Below are 19,212 nucleotides of genomic sequence, written 5' to 3'. Positions count from 1 at the left end.
ATGAATATTCATCTTCCCTGGCTCTTGATGACATTCTTGATGAATTTCCTGACTGAAACTGCCCTTCAGAAACCAACTTGGGGCTTTATTTATGCTTCTTATGAAATAACCATTCCAAGGTCGTTAACTTTCAAATTTGGACAACAGAAATCCAAGAATGTGACCTATTTGTTTCAAATTGAAGGGAGGAAATTTGTAATGCACCTTAGGCAGAAAAGAGGCTTACTCCCCAAGCATCTGCCCATCTTCACTTATAGTAAGGATGGGGATCTCCAGCTAGATTATCCATTCTTCAGAGATGACTGTTACTACGCTGGCATTGTAGAGGGTGAGCCCTTCTCTCTGGCCATCATCAGCACTTGCTCTGGAGGACTCAGGGGCCTACTGCAATTTAAAGATAAGATTTATGAAATAGAGCCACTTCCAGAATCCGTTACATTTCAACATGTAGTCTTTCGATTAGAACAAAAGGTGGGAGTCATTCCAATGATGTGTGGCCTAACACAGGAAGAGCAAAGACATCAAGAAGCCATGATCCAAAATCCTGACAAAAAACCAGACAAAAAACGTGTATCTAAAGCAAACTGGTGGTCACACGAGAGGTATGCCGAGATTGCTATTGTGATTGATCATGAACGGTTTTTGAAATTTGGCAAAAATGAAACTCTTACTGCTTTAAATGTTTTGGATATCTTCTACATTGCAAACATACTGTATGAGCCTCTTTCTGTTCATTTATCTATTGCTGGACTAGAAATATGGTCAGAAAGAAATCTTATATCAATTCATGATGACATCTTTAAAACCCTTGAAGAATTCACTAATTGGAGAAGAGACTCATTACTTGCTCGTTTACCAAATGATGCTGGTCACTTATTTATATTTAAGAATTTCAATCGTATAGTAGGATTAACATACTTAGGAAAGATTTGTGATGATGACAGTGGATCAGCTGTTGAATCATATGTTACATCCAGTTTGTACCGTATTTCTAACACATTTATCCATGAACTAGGACATAATCTTGGCATGCAACATGATACACAATACTGTGTGTGTGAACGAGCAAAATGCATTATGGCCCCAGTACAAGTATTAACCGATAAGTTTAGCAACTGCAGTTATATAGATTACTTCAATAAAAGAAATTTGAACTGTTTGTTAATTCCACCAGACCCTAACAAAATATTTAAATTTAAATTCTGCGGCAACAAAGTAGTAGATAATGGAGAGCAATGTGACTGTGGTACCAAAGCTGAATGCAAGTTGGATCCATGTTGTCAATCTAACTGTAAGTTACATTTAGGGGCCACTTGTGCTTTTGGACAGTGTTGTTCCAATTGTCAGTATGAAGTTACTGGAACAGTCTGCCGAAATAAGAGAAGCAGTTGTGATCTCCCCGAGTATTGTAATGGAGTTTCTGAGAGGTGTCCTGAAGATTTTTATGTACAAGATGGTGCCCCATGCAATGATGGGGCATATTGTTATAATGGGAATTGCAATACTCATGATAGACAATGCAAAGCAATCTTTGGCAGCAAAGCAACAGTTGCTTCAGAAGTTTGCTTTAGAGAAATGAATACTCAAGGCGATCGGTTTGGCAACTGTGGCCTTATACATGGAATTTATAACAAATGTATGCCTAAGAATATCCTATGCGGTCGAATCCAGTGTGAAAATGTGGAAAGCTTGCCTTCTTTGGAGAACCACACCACCATAGTTCAAACATCTAAGGGCAATAAACAATGCTGGGGAACTGATTACCACAGTGGGATGAAGATCATCGATATTGGAGCAGTGAGAGATGGCACTCCTTGTGGCAATGGCATGATGTGTATTAACAGGGCGTGTGTTAATGTGTCCCTCTTGAGATACGATTGTGATGTCAAAAAGTGCCATAATCATGGCATATGCAACAATTTCAAGCATTGTCACTGTGAGCAAGGCTGGGCTCCCCCAGACTGCCAAGAGGAAGGCAATGGTGGCAGTATTGACAGTGGCCCACCACCTCTGTATGTACCCGAGAGACTTCCTCCCAAAATGAAAATTATCTTAGCAATTGTATTTCCTCTTTGTGCACTTGTCCTTTCTGGTGCCTGTTTTAGGAACCAAATTGTACATAGAATTATGGAGCCTGAGGGAAGATTTAGACAGCAGGAATGAACAGTGGAAAAAAGCTCATAGTAGGTCACGAAAATGAACCAGGATTCATGACTCACATCTTTAATAAGATAATATTTGATAATATTGAGCAAAAGAGACTGGTATCTTGTTCAGTAAGCATTGGTGTCTGCAGGGATGCCAACGGGTCAGATTAATGTCACCAGCATGGTACAGCCATGATTCAACCATGGTCCTTTTCTATGTGAATTGTGAGCTTGTGTGCACGCCTCAAAGAGGGCTAGCTTGTGGTGGCACATTGCAATGTTGCTTTTGTCATTCTGGGGAAAGCAGCCACTTCCTGTTTCTTTCCATTTAACTTGCCTATGACTTTATTCTCTGTTCAAAGGCCCATTATTTGTAGAATGTTTTGTCCCACAGCTTTTGTTCCCAGTTTGGCTCTGACTCTCAAAAAAAGGCAGTTAAAAAAGCATTGGAGTGAAATGCATATGACTTCAAAGGTAATGACTCCTGTATGCAGCTAATATGGGCAAGGACATGCACCTATGAAGTTGCATGGAAGATGATGCTGTGGCCCCTTCATTTGCTGCCCTGAACTGCTGGACTTTTATGCTTGAAAACTCCCTCTCTCTGTGTTCAATCCAATAAAGTGAAGAAGTCCCAACTTTGGTGTGCAAAACTCTCATTGTTTTGTGATGTAACTGCCAGATAAACATGTAGGAAAGACCAGACCTGAGGGAGATATGTTTCCTTACGTTATTATCCTGGGAATTCCCTTTCAATTCATTTTTTGAGATTTTAGAAGTCCTGTCAGATAATTCCTTGTGTGTTGGTGACACTGAAGGTGAGAAATTGATGGGGGAGCTGAGAATTGTACGGAGAGGGGCTGTAGATGCATTAGAACTACAGCTTCCAGAATTTCCAAATATCTGAACTCTAAGGTTGGTATTTTTCCCAATTTCTCCTAGTTTTCTCAGTCTCATTTTTATCCTGGAAGAGAGACACAGATGGTTAGTCCTAGCTAATAATTACTGTGTGTGACTTGAGCGGCCACATAAAGTGCTTAATCAATTTAATTAATTAATAAATACAGCATCAGAGCATTTGAGAATTAAACTTAGATATTTTGGAGAAGCAACATTCAAAGTACCACTTTAGGAAAGTTATTTTTCAGGCAATTCAATCCATTGTGCTTTTGATTACCTATGTTTTAGCCTGTAGATTTTGTTTCAAATGGACATGAATGACTAAAAGACAGATGAAGTCCAGCAAAGAAATAGGAGCATAACAAGAATTCTTGTATTCTTAATGAATTAATTTAATCCTATTTTGAAGCAAATTGATTTGAATTTATCAACTTCCAGATAAGTTAGAGATAGGAATATAATTAAATATAAGATTTTGTACTTCAAACATTAACCTAAGATGCAACCCACACATTTAACCCAATGCCTCACATTTCTCTGAATGATGGAACATGACAGTATGTACTATGTACGTGTTCTCAGTAACCTAGGGAATAAAAACGTATCACCACTTCAGATCCTTCCCAAGGATGTGTGTTGTAAACAAGGTCAGTTTTTCAGTACCTGTTGTTTTTCTGTTTTCATTTTAAAGAGGCAGAAATTTTGAGGGATCTATTACTGTACTTGTAATAGTGTTAATTACATATTTATAATTATCTATGAATTGTAATGCAAAACTTTCTCCTAAATAAATATTTCCTTTTGCCTTCTGGTACAAGTCTGTTCTATGTTTTAATATATCATTTCTATATTTCTTTCCTAAAAGTAATTAGTTTGCACAGATTAAGGATTTTTTTTCAATTTCTGCTGTATTTCTTTATACTTGATACTTTTGCTTTTGTTGCATTAGAACAGAAGTAAACTGAAGTGAACTGAAGTAAATGTTAATGCATTAATCTATCTATTTATTCAGTCTCTGCAGAACAGTTTCCTGGGCGAAAGGAAGAAAAGCCAAATAATCATTAATTAGAAACGAGAAGGTTCAGCGAGTTATTGGTTTTCAGCTCTTACAAAGCCATGCTTCTCCTGGTGTGATAGGCTACTTCGGTTCTCACTGAAATTATGAAGTAATCCACTTCAATTCACACCTTTGGCCAACAAGAGAAAATATACAGTTCATTCCCATTAGAGAAACTATACAGCAGTAGGGTACAAATAATAGCCATTCAACATTTGATTGTTTAAACTCCTCCTCCATTCCAAAAATATATTCGCTGGCTGGGGAATTCTGGGAGTTGAAGTCCGGACATCTTCAAGTTGCCAAGGTTGAGAAACACTGTTCTAGAATAATATCAGGTTCTGCCTTCGTTCTGCAAATGAATACCTATCTGTCATGGTTTATTTTGACATTGCTTAAGATCATCCAAAATTTGTTTAATTCAGTGGTGTCATGTAATTGGACACAGAGGTTACGGGAGGCAAGGGGAGTACTAATAGGGATCGCAACCTTGGTATTTAGTACTGTTTTCATGTTCTGCCCCTTGCAGCTCTGATAAATCCAATGAAACTCTGAATACAAGGCAACTGATAATCAGTTTTATTTTTGGCCAAAGCAAAACTGGGTGACTTTTAATCTCTCACCTTAAACAGAGCAGGCAGAGAGAGAGAGAGAGAAAGCAAAAGCCATGTGCAAAAACCTCTCATTATGAAAAGAAAAAAAATGTAAAAGGAAAAAATAAATTAAATGCTTGTATTTATCTACTGATCTGTACCATAAAGTTATTTTCCATTTAACTTCACCAGTTTTACATTATTTGGTATTAAAATTGCAGAATTTTCACATTTACCGTTCAACTAGTCAGGCGAGAGCTTGCGGTGAGGCTGAGCTAGTTGCTGCCTCACCGTGGATGACTCTGCTTAACTGTTTAAAAAAGCCTCTAAAAACGCCCTCTACTATGAAGCAGGAGAACTGCGTGCCTCACCTACTCTGACTTTTTAGGTGTTTTATGATCGCCCAGCACGAGTAGAGTTAAGCAGAGGCTTAAAAGCCTAAAAAGTCAGACTAGGTGAGGAACGCATTTCTCCTGCCTCATAGCAGAGCGCGCTCGTTCTTCCTGTGACTCAGCGGCAGCAGAGTAAGTTCCACGGAGGTGTGGCCACACCCCCATACCGGTATGCTCCACTGCCCCGCAGTCCATTTGCAAGGCACTTCTCAAAGAGAAGGAAGTGAGGGCGAGGCTTCTTCAGAGGACCCGAGGCAAGAGCAGAGTTGAAGTCCTCTCTGAAGCAGCTGGAAAAGGTATGTGTGGGTCAGAGGGAGGGGAAGGAATTCAAACTTCATCCTCCTGGTGCTGTGCGGGGCTTTGGGCAAAGGCTGGAGGGAAGGACCCTGGCTTGCTTGTGCTCTCCCTCCCCAAGTGTAGTTTGATTGCAGGTGGAGCCATGTTGCCTTTTCAAACCTGTAATCAGTGAAGCTGGGCTGGATTTTTACACAGTGGATCCTTCCGGGGCTAGGGGAAAGTGTGTGTGCTACAGCATGGCTCTTTGCCTGGCTTCCTGCCTCTTCCTGTGGTCTTCTCAGTGCTCGCTGGTGCTCTTCCTCCCCAAGTGTAGTTACTTCCTCCCCAGGCCACCATCCATTTCTCTCTCTCACACACACACAGCTGGATAAAACTATATAAAAATCCCAAATTTTATATCGCATCGGTCGTCGTGCGGGTTAACAAGGGCCGCGGCGGATGTTGGGGTCCCTGGACATCTGTTGACAAGTGGGCTACAAGCGGACCAGCCAACAAAATGATAAAAATATAGTATAGATGAAAACCGTGCCATAATGGCCTGTTACTACAACTCAGAGCCAGAAAAAAGAGGTTATTTAAAGCGAATGTATGAATTATGGAAACAACAATATCCAGATTCAAATGTTAGTGAATAACAGATCAAAGGCGATTTATTATACGGAATAAAGTGTTTAGTGAAGTTGAACTTGAGGAAATTCAGGCAAATTGCAAAACCAAGAAAACAATATCACAAGCGGAAATAACTGATATTCAAGACACAACTAAAGACATTATAGTAGAACTCCCAGAAGAAGCTCTTGGGGAGGAAATAACATCACCACTACTAGAACCAGTTATCACTGAACCAACTGATGAACTAACTCAAAAACAAAAAGAATTGAAGGATAAGATCATGGAGCATTTTCTGCTTAATGAGGAAAGGCAACGTTTACCATCACTAAAAACTGTGCCTAAGAAAATTTTGGCCCCTATCATGAAAATGGTTAATGCAGTGTTTTCAACAATTGAATCGGGATCCATCTTGGAAATGAACCAGTTAATGTACAGCGCAGCTGTAATAGTCACTAATGAACTAGGCATTAAAATCAAAGTACCTAGTCACACAACAGAAAAAGCATCAAAGCCAAAGTGGAAAATCCGATTAAAACAAAAAGTCAAAAAATTAAGGGCAGATGCTAGTAACTTAAAGAACATGCATGAGCAACGGCTTAAAAACAACAAAACCATAGATTGGCTAATCAGAAGATATAGATTGGATACAAGAAACATCAATGAAGCTGTAGAGATTGTAAAACAGTGGATAACAGCAACAGCTAGAAAAATTGAAAGATATGAGGCACGAATCATCCAATATAAACAAAATCAGCAATTTCGATCAGACCAACGGCGTTTTTATCAAAGTCTTAATGTGAATGGTGACACCAAAAGTGAAAAACCAGAAAAGCAGGCCACAGTTGAATTCTGGAAAGAATTGTGGGAAAATGCAAAGGACTACAATAAGGAAACAAAGTGGATACATGACTTTGAGAAAAGCATTGGCAACAAACAAATGCAAGTATAAGAAATAACAACTGAGATGGTCAAAAATCGAGAAAAAAAGGTAAAGAATTGGACATCATCTGAAAAGGACCAATTACATGGTTTCTGGCTCAAATATCTGACCAGTTTACATGCAATATTGGCCAGGCAACTGAATGAAATTTTACAAAAGGCCCAAATTGATGAATGGTTGACAACTGGAAAAACATACTTGATTCAGAAAGATGCAACTAAAGGAACAACACCTGAAAACTACAGACCAATAACAACCTTCAAATTACTCACAGGCATTATTGCAGATAACATGATGGATTATTTGGAAACAAACAACATCTTGCCAGTAGAGCAAAAAGGCAACAAAAGAAGGAGCAGGGGCACAAAAGATCAGCTCCTAATTGATAAAATGATATTAGAAAATTGTAAGAACAGAAAAACGAACTTGAATATGGTCTGGATTGATTACAAAAAGGCATTTGACTCACTGCCACATAGTTGGATCATAAAATGCTTAGAAACAACTGGCATTAGCAAAATATTACATCCTTTACTGAAAAGGCGATGAAACAATGGAGAACTGAGTTGGCAGTAGGGAATGAGATCTACGGAATGGTTAATATCAAGCGAGGAATTTTCCAGGGTGATTCACTTTCACCTCTTCTCTTCATCATCGCAATGATCCCACTATCAGTAATCTTTAAAAAAAATGAAACTAGGCTACCAAACAGCTAAGGAAGCTGAAAAAATTTCGCATTTACTATATATGGATGATTTGAAACTCTATGGAAAGTCAGAAATAGAAATCCAATCATTGACAAATACAGTCCAATTATTCAGCACCGATATTTCAATGCAGTTTGGCATGGAAAAATGCGCCACTGTATCCATAAAAAGAGGCAAAATCACTGCATGTGAAGGAATTGAAATGCCCAATGGCCAACTAATTAAATGCAACAAAAATGAAGCCTACAAATACTTAGGCATTCTGCAGTTGGATAATATCAAGGATGGAGAAGTAAAAACTATTGTCAGGCGAGAGTACACCAACAGAGTTAGGAAAATTTTGAAATCTAAATTGAATGGTGGAAATACAATCAAGGCCATAAATACCTGGGAAATACCAGTTATAAAGAGATGCCTAGAGCGCCGCTGGAGGGCCAGTAAATCCGAGTCAGACCGAGCACTCTTAAAAGCCTGCAAGGGAGCATATCTATCGGCATTACGGACAGCCAAGAACGACCACATTGCCGCTCTGATTGCGTCCACTGAGTCCTGCCCTGCCGCCTTGTTTAGGGTGACCCGCTCCCTCTTAAATACGAGGGTTGCGGGGAACCCCTTACAAGATAGAGCAGAGGAATATGTCCAGTTCCTCACGGACAAAGTTGCTCAGCTTCGGATGGACCTGGACTCCAATTGCGCAGAGCCAGCCGAGGTACCGGGGGAAGGTCTTGAATGACACCTCTGGACTGATTTTCAACCTGTTGCTCCTGATGAAGTGGACAAGGCCATGGGAGCGGTGAGTGCTTCCACATGTGTACTGGACCCGTGCCCCTCCTGGCTGGTCGCGAACAGCAGGGAGATGATGCGGGGCTGGACCCAGGCGATGGTGAATGCCTCTCCGGGAGGGTTTCTTCCCACCGGCATTGAAGGTAGCGGTGGTGAGACCCCTCCTGAAGAAGCCATCACTGGACCCAGCCAGTTTGAACAACTACTGTCCAGTCTCCAACCTCCCCTTCATTGGGAAGGTTGTTGAGAAAGTGGTGGCCTCGCAACTCTGGCGGTCCTTGGATGAAGCCGATTATCTAGACTCCTTTCAGTCGGGTTTCAGGCCTGGCTACAGCATGGAAACCACTCTGGTCGCACTGATCTCTGGAGAGCCAGGGATGGAGGTCATTCCTCCATCCTGGTGCTCCTTGACCTCTCAGCGGCCTTCGATACCATCGACCATGGTATCCTTCTGCGACGGTTGCAAGAGGTGGGGGTGGGAGGCACCATTTTTCATTGGTTCTCCTCCTACCTCTCGGACAGGTCGCAGTCGGTGTTATTTGGGGAGGAGAGGTCGACCCCTAGGCCCCTGAAATACGGGGTTCCTCAGGGTTCGGTCCTGTCCCCCCTGCTATTTAATATCTACATGAAGCCACTGGGTGAGATCATTCGATGGCACGGGATAAAACACCATCAATATGCGGACGATACACAGTTGTATCTGTCTGCCTCGTGCCAACTCAGTGAAGCGGTTGACATGATGTGCCAGTGCCTGGAGGCTGTTAGGGTCTGGATGGGGGTTAACAAGCTTGTACTCAATCCAGACAAGACCGAGTGGCTGTTGTGTTTCCCTCCCAAAAACTTGCTCAATATTCCATCACTCAGGCTGGGAGGTGAAAATCCACGCCCCTCAGACAGGGCTCGCAACTTGGGGGTCCTCCTGGATCCACAGCTGACTTTAGAACACCATTTGTCGGCTGTGACCAGGGGGGCATTTGCCCAGGTTTGCCTGGTGCACCAGTTGCGTCCCTACCTGGACCGGGAGGCTCTCGCAACAGTCACTCACACCCTCGTGACCTCAAGACTGGACTACTGCAATGCGCTCTACATGGGGCAGCCCTTGAAGAGTATTCGGAGACTTCAACTCGTCCAGAATGCAGCCGCGCGAGTGATTGTGGGTGCACCTCAGTACACCCACGTTACACCTATCCTCCGCTAGCTGCACTGGTTACCGATCAGTCTCTGGATATGCTTCAAGGCGCTAGTCGTAACTTATAAAGCCCTTCATGGTATTGGATCTGGGTACTTGAGAGACCGCCTGCTGCCAATTACCTCCCACAGACCCATTAGATCTCACAGGGTTGGCCTCCTCCGGGTGCCATCTACCAGCCAATGCCACCTGGCTATTACCCGGGGGAAGGCCTTCTCTGTGGCAGCTCCGGCCCTCTGGAATGAACTCCCCGCAGGGATTCGGACTCTCACCTCTCTCCAGGCCTTCCGAAAAGCCGTCAAAAACTGGCTTTGCCGGCAGGCCTGGGGGTGATGAGTTCCCTCCCCTCTCGACATGTATGGTTGTGCGACTGTTGTTTACTTTTATTATTTGTATTTTGTTTTTTATGTTCCCCTTTTTCCCCCTTGAATTGTTCGCTGCCCTGAGTCCTCCCGGAGAAGGGCAGCATACAAATAATAAAATTCTATTCTATTCTATAAGATACACAGCTGGTATAGTTAACTGGACACAAGCTGATTTGGACATTTTGGACTGAAAAACTAGGAAACTAATGACAATGCACTACAGTTTACATCCACGTGGTGATACTGATTGATTATACCTGCCCCAAAAATCAGGTGGCAGAGGATTATTACAAGTGAAGCAAACAGTTGAAGAAGAAAAACATGCACTGGCTGATTATTTAAAAGAAAGTCAAGAACATCTATTAATTGAAGTAAAGAACAAAAAACTACTGAAGGCCCAACAGATGAAACAAGAATACAGAAAAGATGTGATAAAATCAAGAATGGAGAGTTGGCAGAACAAAGCACTGCATGGCCAATTTCTGGAAAAAATAAAAGATAAAGTGGACAGTGAACAAACTTGGTTATGGTTAACAACAGGTACATTAAAGAAAGAAACAGAGTCACTAATCCTGGCTGCGCAAGAACAAGCTATCCGCACAAATGCCATTAAGGCCAAAATCGAAAAATCCTCTGATGATGCCAAATGCAGACTTTGCAAAGAAGCTGATGAAACTGTTGATCACATACTCAGCTGCTGTAAAAAAATCGCGCAGACTGATTATATATTGCGGCACAATTCAGTAGCACAAATGATCCATTGGAATTTGTGCAAAAATTATAATATTAAAACAGCAACAAATTGGTGGGAACATCAGCCTGTAAAAGTCACCGAAAATCAGATGGTCAAGATCTTGTGGGATTTCCGTATACAAACCGACAAAATACTGGCGCATAATACACCAGACATCACACTGGTTGAGAAAAATAAGGTCACAATCATAGACATCACAGTACCAGGTGATAGCAGGGTTGCCGAGAAGGAACATGAAAAAATCGCAAGATACCAGGACTTAAAAATCGAAATTCAACGACTATGGCACAAACCAGCAGTGATAATTCCAGTGGTAATTGGCACACTGGGTGCTATTCCAAAAGCACTGGAGTTACATTTAAAACAGTTAAAAATTGACAAAATCACTATTAGTCAAATGCAAAAAGCCGCACTGCTTGGATCTGCACGCATATTACGAAAATACTTTACAACGTCCTAGGCCCCTGGGTGTGGCCCGACTAGTAACCAATGCCAAATCCGGCGAAACAACTGTGATACAATTGTATAATAATAATTAAATAAAAATAATAAATACATAAATATAAATATAATAATAAATATAAAAACAATAAACAATAAACAATAAACAATAAAAATAAAAATAAACAATAAACAATTAAATATAAATGTGAATGTGAATGTGAATGTGAATATGAATATGAATATAAATATAAATATTAATATAAATATTAATATAAATAATATAAATATTAATATAAATAATATAAATAATATAAATAATATAAATAATATAAATAATATAAATAATATAAATAATATAAATAATATAAATAATATAAATAATATAAATAATATAAATATAAATATAAATATAAATAATATAAATATAAATATAAATATAAATATAAATATAAATATAAATATAAATATAAATATAAATATAAATATAAATATAAATATAAATATAAATATAAATATAAATATAATATAAATATAAATATAAATATAAATATAAATATAAATATAAATATAAATAATATAAATATGTAAATATAAGTATAATATATAAATATATAAATATAAATACAAATATATAAATATGATAAATGATAAATGATATATAACTGAATAACTGAATAACTGAATAAATGAATCTGAATAATGATAATAAATAAATAAATAAATAAATAAATAAATAAATAAATAAATAAATAAATAATAAGCAAGCAAGCCAGAAGACCCAGTAGCCCCAAAAGAAAAGGGAAAAACATTAGGAGTAATCTACAATATACAGGGTAAGGATTGTAACAGCCACTAGGTAGGATAGGCAGCAGAAAACCAGCACAACATAGCCATGAATATCAACACTCAGTGAGATGACACAATGAAACTCCTTAGTCACACAACACACAGATCGACTCGACCATTCGGATGGGGAAACAGTCAGCATCCTCGACCAAGTTAAATCCCAAAGTGCAAGGAAATCTTGGCATACTTGGTATTCAGACAAGTCAGTCATCAACAAACACATCAAGAAGTTTAAAAGAAAGCTAAAAGAACAAAACATTCATTTTTGGAATCTAATTTTAGTAGGCTTTTGATCCCACTTAACAGGAGGTGTATAGATTCTGCAGTATCCGATGTAATCTTTGTTGAACAGGACAATTTTTTGTCTTGTTGCTGTTTCATGTAGTTTAACACCACAACATTTTAAACATGACACAAATATTTGCCGTTTTTCTTGCTCTTGTATCTTGGTTCACCCTTTCAAAAATGAAGAAGAGTTCAGACTGAACAGCCTTTTAAAGTGGGGTTTTTGTGCTAAGAATGCAAGCTTATGGTCCTTAATACAGTTTCACCCCACAATACTTGTAAATTTCATCAGGTACAAGCTTTAGGGAAAAATAGTATCGGAATTGTTTTCTACAATTGCCATACAACTTCCATTGCCAAACCTTCTCTTGGTTACTGTCAATCATTCCAAGCATTATTCCTTCCTATTGCTAAATCAAAAGGAGATTAGGCAATACAGTCATATTTATCTATATCAGGGGTAGTCAACCTTTTTATACCTACCGCCCATTTTTATATCTCTTTTAATAGTAAAATTTTCTAACTGCCCACCGGTTCCACAATAATGGTGATTTATAAAGTAGGGAAGTAATTTTACTTTATAAAATTTATAAAGCAGAGTTACAGCAAACCCCTACCGCCCACCATGAAAGCTTGAACGCCCACTAGTGGGAGGTGGGGACCAGGTTGACTACCTCTGATCTATATCTTCCCCTACGCAGAGCTTCTGTTTAAAGCTCTGAAAACTTGAATGAAATTTCAGTGGTGTCATGATTCTTCATACCAGATGATCAGAACTAAATAGCAAATCTAACTTATAAATTTGATGTGGATTTGAAGATCTGAGATTAGTTAGATTGACATGCTTCTCCCTCTCCCTCTCCCTCCCCTTCCCCCTCTCACACTCCCACCTCCACTCCCTTTCCCTCCCCCTTGCCCTCCCTCTCCCTGTTTGCCTGTTCCCTGCCTGACTAGCTGTCTGGTTTATCTTCAATTCAATAAGAATGAAAATTCTTAATTCGAAGATTGGGCCATTTCGTATGTAAAAACCTCAATACCTCCCCCCCCCCCACTAAAATGACTTTTGTGCATAGAGAAAAAATTAAATGACCTTGATTTCAAAATTAGAAGGTTCAAATTGTTGGTTTTGAGTTCTTACAAAGCTACACCTCTTATAATCTGATAGGCTACTTCACTTGAACTAATTGACTTCAATTCACATCCTCAGCCAACCGGAAAAAATATGCAGTTCATTCCTGCTAGATAAACTAGACAACAGTAGGATACGAACAGAAATCAAGCTGTTTGGAGTTAACCTGGGAACTTCAAGTAATTAAACAATGAGTCACCATAATAACATTTCATGAATCTTGCTTTGCTCTTGTATTCTACATTTGGTTGTTTAAACTCCACCCACATTCCAAAATATTTCATTTTCCGTTGCTATGTACAGAATCCTCATTTTCAAATATTTGAGCCTGTCCCAACATCTCTCTTACACAGACACTCATAATTCTGCTATAACGATCTCTGTTGAGATTCCTTTCTAAGAATAAGGTCAGTTTCTATCCTATGAAAATGAGTACCTGTCTGCCATTGTTGAGTTTGATATTGCTTAAGATTGTCCAAAATGCAGCTTCTAGACAGGCACCTCCTCAGGGCTTCAGATATGCCTCTTATGACATGATCATCCGAAGGAAGCTGTCTCCTAAGCATGGGCAAGAAGAACCCCAGGATGTGAGCTACCTCGTGCCCATTGAAGGAAATCCCCATGTGGTATTCCTCAGGCAAAGAAAGAACTTCATCCCTAAGGTTTTTCCTGTCTTCACCTATAATACAGCAGGAGATCTCCAGGTGGATCATCCTTTTATCAAGGATGATTGTTTCTACCATGGATTTATTCAGAGAAAGTCCCCTTCTCGAGTCACCCTCAGTACATGTTCAGGAGGGCTGAGAGGTCTCATACAAATGGAAAATAAGACCTATGAAATTGAACCACTTCAGGAATCTTCTACCTTTCAACACGTGGTGTTTCAGTTAGAAGTAGAGGAAGGGGTTCCCCGAATGACTTGTGGAGTAGGAGAGAAACAGGAGAAACATCAAGAGGACACAATTCCTGAAACAGAGAATCTTGGAAACAAAGAAGTTTTTGGAAAATCCTGGTGGCCACATACGAGATATGTTGAGGTAGCAATTGTGATTGATCATGAACGATATTTGCAGTTTAACAGCAATGAATCTTTTATTACAATGCGAGTTCTGGATATTATCCACACTGCAAATTCATTTTATGATGCACTTTCTGTTCATCTGTCAATAGTAGGCTTAGTGATATGGTCACAAAGCAACCCCATACAGATTACCACTTCATCAGATGACACACTTAAATTGTTTAATACTTGGAGAAAAGACCACCTGCTTAAAATTTTTAAAAATGATGTTGGTCACTTATTTGCATATAGCCATTTTGGGGTAGTACTGGGACTTGCTTATGTTGGAACTATATGTCGCAGTCACTGGGCAAGTGGTATAGAATCGTATAGAACTTCCAGTTTGTTTCTTATTTCTGAACTGTTTGCCCATGAACTGGGACACAATCTCGGAATGAAACATGATGAACAATTTTGTCATTGTGGAAAGCCTGTTTGCATTATGGCACTCTATGCAGCAGAGAATGATAAATTTAGTAACTGCAGTTATAAAGATTATTTTCGCCGTAGAAAAACTGGGTGTTTATTAGTCCCACCAGACACTAGCACAACAATTACATTTGAATCCTGTGGTAACAAAAGATTGGAAACCGGAGAGCAGTGTGACTGTGGGTCAGAAACACAATACAAGTCAGATCCGTGCTGTCAAGCTAATTGTATGTTGCGCCCCGCGGCTGTTTGTGCCTTTGGACTGTGCTGTGCTAACTGCCAGTATCGTCAACGTGGAACTGTTTGCAGAGAGAAGATTAGCAGTTGTGATCTCCCTGAATATTGCAATGGGACTTCAGAGCACTGCCCAGAAGATGTGCATGTGCAAGATGGTGCCGGGTGCAATGATGGCGCATATTGTTATCATGGGAACTGCACAACTCATGATATGCAGTGCAAAATGATATTCGGTAGTGGAGCAACAGTCGCTTCTGAAGTTTGCTTTAGACAAGTGAATAATAAAGGTGATCGCTTTGGCAACTGCGGCCTTAAACATGGAATTTACAAGAAATGTGATACTGGGGATACCCTCTGTGGCCGTATCCAGTGTAAAAATATACGAATACCTTCCTTGGAGGACCACACTACAATAATTCATACTTCCACTGGAGATAATCAATGCTGGGGTACTGACTACCACACTGGGATGAAGGTAAATGATATTGGAGCTGTGAGAGATGGTATTCCTTGTGGCAATAACACATTGTGCATTGAGGGTAGTTGTGTCAATGTGTCCATTCTGAAATATGACTGTAATGTTACAATGTGCCACAATCGGGGAGTTTGTAACACTCTCAAACACTGTCACTGTGATATTGGATGGGCCCCTCCAGACTGCAGCAATATAGGCTATGGAGGTAGCATAGACAGTGGGCTACTTCCCATTTCAGTAGAGGCTAAAGGTAGTGTGAAAATCTCAGCTATAGCTGGAATATTCTGTGCCTTTTGTCTCACAATTGTTTCTACTGGTCTGATTATCTGGTTCAAAGATAGGCTGAGAAACCGATTTGGAAAATTTCAGGGAAGAGTCCATGCTACAAAATCAAATGATGAAGGAGCACCAATGTAACTCACCCTTGCTAAGAATGCACAACATATCCAGAATAAGCACAGGAATTAATAGTCAAATTGAAAAACAAAAAAATTGAAACTTCAATGTTTTAAATATATTTCCCTGACATTTCTTTGAAGGTGAAGAAACCTTGTGATATAGTCTGTGAGAATGAGTTGAGTAAATCTCTGATTTGTAATGAAAAATAACTCCCCAAGACAGCCTTGAAGATGAAACGTCTGAATTGAAGATAACCTCAAGCATTAGCCAACTATACCAACTGTACATTGGATGTGAAACAAAGATCAAGAGGCATTGTTGATTATTGAGAATTTGGGCTGTCAACACAGCACTGCACATCGACCCTTCTCTAATTCTGCCCTGTTCAGATTAATGATGAAATTATTATGGACGTTTAGTATTGTGAAGCCACTCAATGACTACTGGAGAAAGACATCTCCAACATGGCCCTCTGTGTTATTCAGTTACAACTGGTCTCATCTGTTCCACTATGATTGATCTGTTTTAAATAAAAGGTTGTTTAGGTTTTAGCCTAGCTCTTAGTGTCATCAGTGTGCCCAGCTACCCTTTCTCACACACTGCAAAAAACACACTGACACGAGAGAGAGGGAGGGAGAGAGGAAGGGAGAAAGATTCATATAAACGAACTCTCATAGAGAGCTACGTCTGGTAGAAGAGCCCTTCATTCATCCACCACCAATTCCTCCTCTGGCTCACAGCTACAAGAAACATCAGTCACTTTATAATGATAATAACTTAGCAAAGAAATAGAGCCATGTTGCTTCTTCCTTCTTTCTTCTTCCCTTCTCAGGACACCTATATGGAATAACTTGATAAGTTATTCCAAAAACATACTCAAACTCAATGCACCAGTGAAGACAGCCCCAGTGTGTCGTCCCCCCCCCCCCCGCTTTTCCTCCTTATTGACAATCTTAACTGGACAACCCTCTTTTCCAAGAGAGATTTTCCATCCAAAACATCTCACACTAAGTAAATGAAACGGTAATAAGGGACCCAAAGATGATTTTCCCCCCCTCTTTTAATGTTATTTCCTTTGGCTAAACTGTTATTATGTGGAATTAGGTGGGGTTGCTATCTAACATTTAGGATAGGATAGAATTGTTTATTGGCCAAGTGTGATTGGACACACAAGGAATTTGTCTTTGGTGCATTTGCTCTCAGAGTACATAAAACGAAAAAGAAAGGAAAAAAAATACATTCATCAAGAATCACACGATACAACACTTAGTGATAATCATAGGTTACAATCATACTAGGAAACAAACAGAACAATATAAACCGTAAAAATACACGCAAGTGGTTATAGTCCTAAGTGGGAGGAGATAGGTAATAGAAAGGATGAGAAGAAGAATAGTAATATAGTTTTTATTTCCACTATAGAAACACTGGCTGCTTATTTGTCCCACCAGACACTAGTACAAAATTTAGTTTAAATCCTGCACTGTCCCTTTCTATCTTCTCAAGTGTTTCCCGCAGGTCACAGAATTTATTTTTCCACATGGAGCTTTCTTGAAATTCAATAGCTCCATTTCCACATTTCCTAAGTCTAACCAGTGTAAACAGATAAGATCGAGTTCTTTAAATTTGGCTTTATCTGGAGAAGTAAGAAAACACAGCATTGTCTCCATCTTACGGAACTGTAAAACTCTGTCACCAAAATTCAACTTTGCAGCTGCTACAATGCTAGAAAATTCCTTATTGATTTCCTGATGGCTTGTAGGATTGTCTGCAAATGTAGAAATTTCTAAATGCATTTTTACATTTGGAAAATATTTCAGCTGCCCACTTTCAAGGTCTCTTTCAAAAACTTCCAGTTTTCTCTCAAATGTTTTGATATCACAAAAGATCCTTTCTGCTGTTTCCCCAAAACCTTTTAGTTGTTTGTTCAGTACATTGTAAAATCTGTAAAAAAATATGTGAGGTTGGTAAACAGGCCATATCAGTGAGCTGTGGATATTTCTGCCCTTTTTCATCCATAAACAGCCTAATTTCATCCAAGCAAAACTCTCCAGGACTCATCCTCTGCTCAGCCACCGGACATTATTGTACATAAGTAAACAATTATACTGTGCCTGAACTTCCTCAAGGAGTTCTTTAAACTGTCAATAATTCACAGCACGAGCCATTATGAAATTTACCATTTTTGTGACATTTTTGAGGACATCTTCAAATTTCTGGCTGCTTTCCATGGCACAAAGAGCTTCTTGATGTATAATACAATGGAACGAAATGACTATGCTTTATTTCTTTAACAAACAACTGTATGAAACCAGATGTTGCCCGCACCATAGAAGGTGCTCCATCACTAGTAATTGAAACCACTTTTTCTGGTCTTATGTCTTGTGATGAAAAAGCCTCCATCATAGCATTGTAGATATCTATCCCTTGTGTCCTTTCAGGCAAAGACAGTTTCACCAGCTCTTCTCTCATGATGTCACCAACAGCATAATGCAAATTTACCGCTACCCTTGCATGAGTATTTACATCAGTGCTTTCATCCAAGCACATGGAGTAACAGGCTGCCTTTTGTAAGTCAGAGGTGAGTTACTAACATCAGTTGCCATGCGCTGGATTCAATCTTTAACAGTATTTCTACTAAATAGAACCTCAGAGATGCACTTCATAATTTTATCCTTGCTTGGGAAATCCTGAAAAAGGGAATCACTTCCAGACAACATGGTCTTTTTGATAATCTTAATCTTTATTTTTATTTTCATTATTTTTATTTTCCTGTAGCGTATTTTGGTTTGTCACCTCTACCACTCCTTCTGATTTCTCATCTATCTTCTGAATATTTTGTTCATCTTTTCCTACTATTTGTTGAGGATCTTCTACACTCACTTCTTTATCTTTGAACAGTCCCATCATCTCCTTATGAGAGTCTTCTACGTTCATGTCTTTATCTTTAAATATTTCCATCAACTTCTTATAATTCTTCCTCATTATTTCTAACATTTCTTCATAAATCTTTATTATCTCCTGCTGTGTCATTTTGTAATAAGTTAATATACTTCTGAAATCCCAATATCCCAATACATAAAGAAAATATATTTTTTTAAAAAATCAATTCTTCTTAAAGTTTGGTTAATCCCAAAATTATTCCTTCAAGTACCCTTACTTTCTACTCTTT

The 19,212-nt window shown here is 39.2% G+C and overlaps 2 protein-coding genes across 2 annotated transcripts; both read left to right on the top strand.

Annotated features, from left to right (window-relative positions):
• Window positions 1-2,163, top strand: LOC116505766 (disintegrin and metalloproteinase domain-containing protein 20-like). Its single transcript, XM_032213150.1, has one exon. The coding sequence runs from the start codon at window positions 1-3 to the stop codon at window positions 2,161-2,163; it is 2,163 nt and encodes a 720-aa protein (XP_032069041.1).
• An 11,705-nt stretch (window positions 2,164-13,868) lies between these two features.
• On the top strand, window positions 13,869-16,058 carry LOC116505758 (disintegrin and metalloproteinase domain-containing protein 21-like). The gene has a single exon (XM_032213139.1). It carries the CDS (start codon window positions 13,869-13,871, stop codon window positions 16,056-16,058), a length of 2,190 nt encoding a protein of 729 aa, XP_032069030.1.
• Window positions 16,059-19,212: the final 3,154 nt, after the last annotated feature.

Source organism: Thamnophis elegans, chromosome 1, assembly GCF_009769535.1.
Source record: "Thamnophis elegans isolate rThaEle1 chromosome 1, rThaEle1.pri, whole genome shotgun sequence".
Lineage (NCBI taxonomy): Eukaryota > Metazoa > Chordata > Lepidosauria > Squamata > Colubridae > Thamnophis > Thamnophis elegans.
The sequence above is the reverse complement of the archived record's forward strand: the minus strand, read 5'-3'. Positions and strand labels throughout refer to the sequence as shown.

Coding starts and splice junctions, on each gene's coding strand:
- LOC116505766 (XM_032213150.1), top strand. CDS start 1: ATGAATATTCATCTTCCCTGGCTCTTGATGACATTCTTGATGAATTTC.
- LOC116505758 (XM_032213139.1), top strand. CDS start 13,869: ATGAGTACCTGTCTGCCATTGTTGAGTTTGATATTGCTTAAGATTGTC.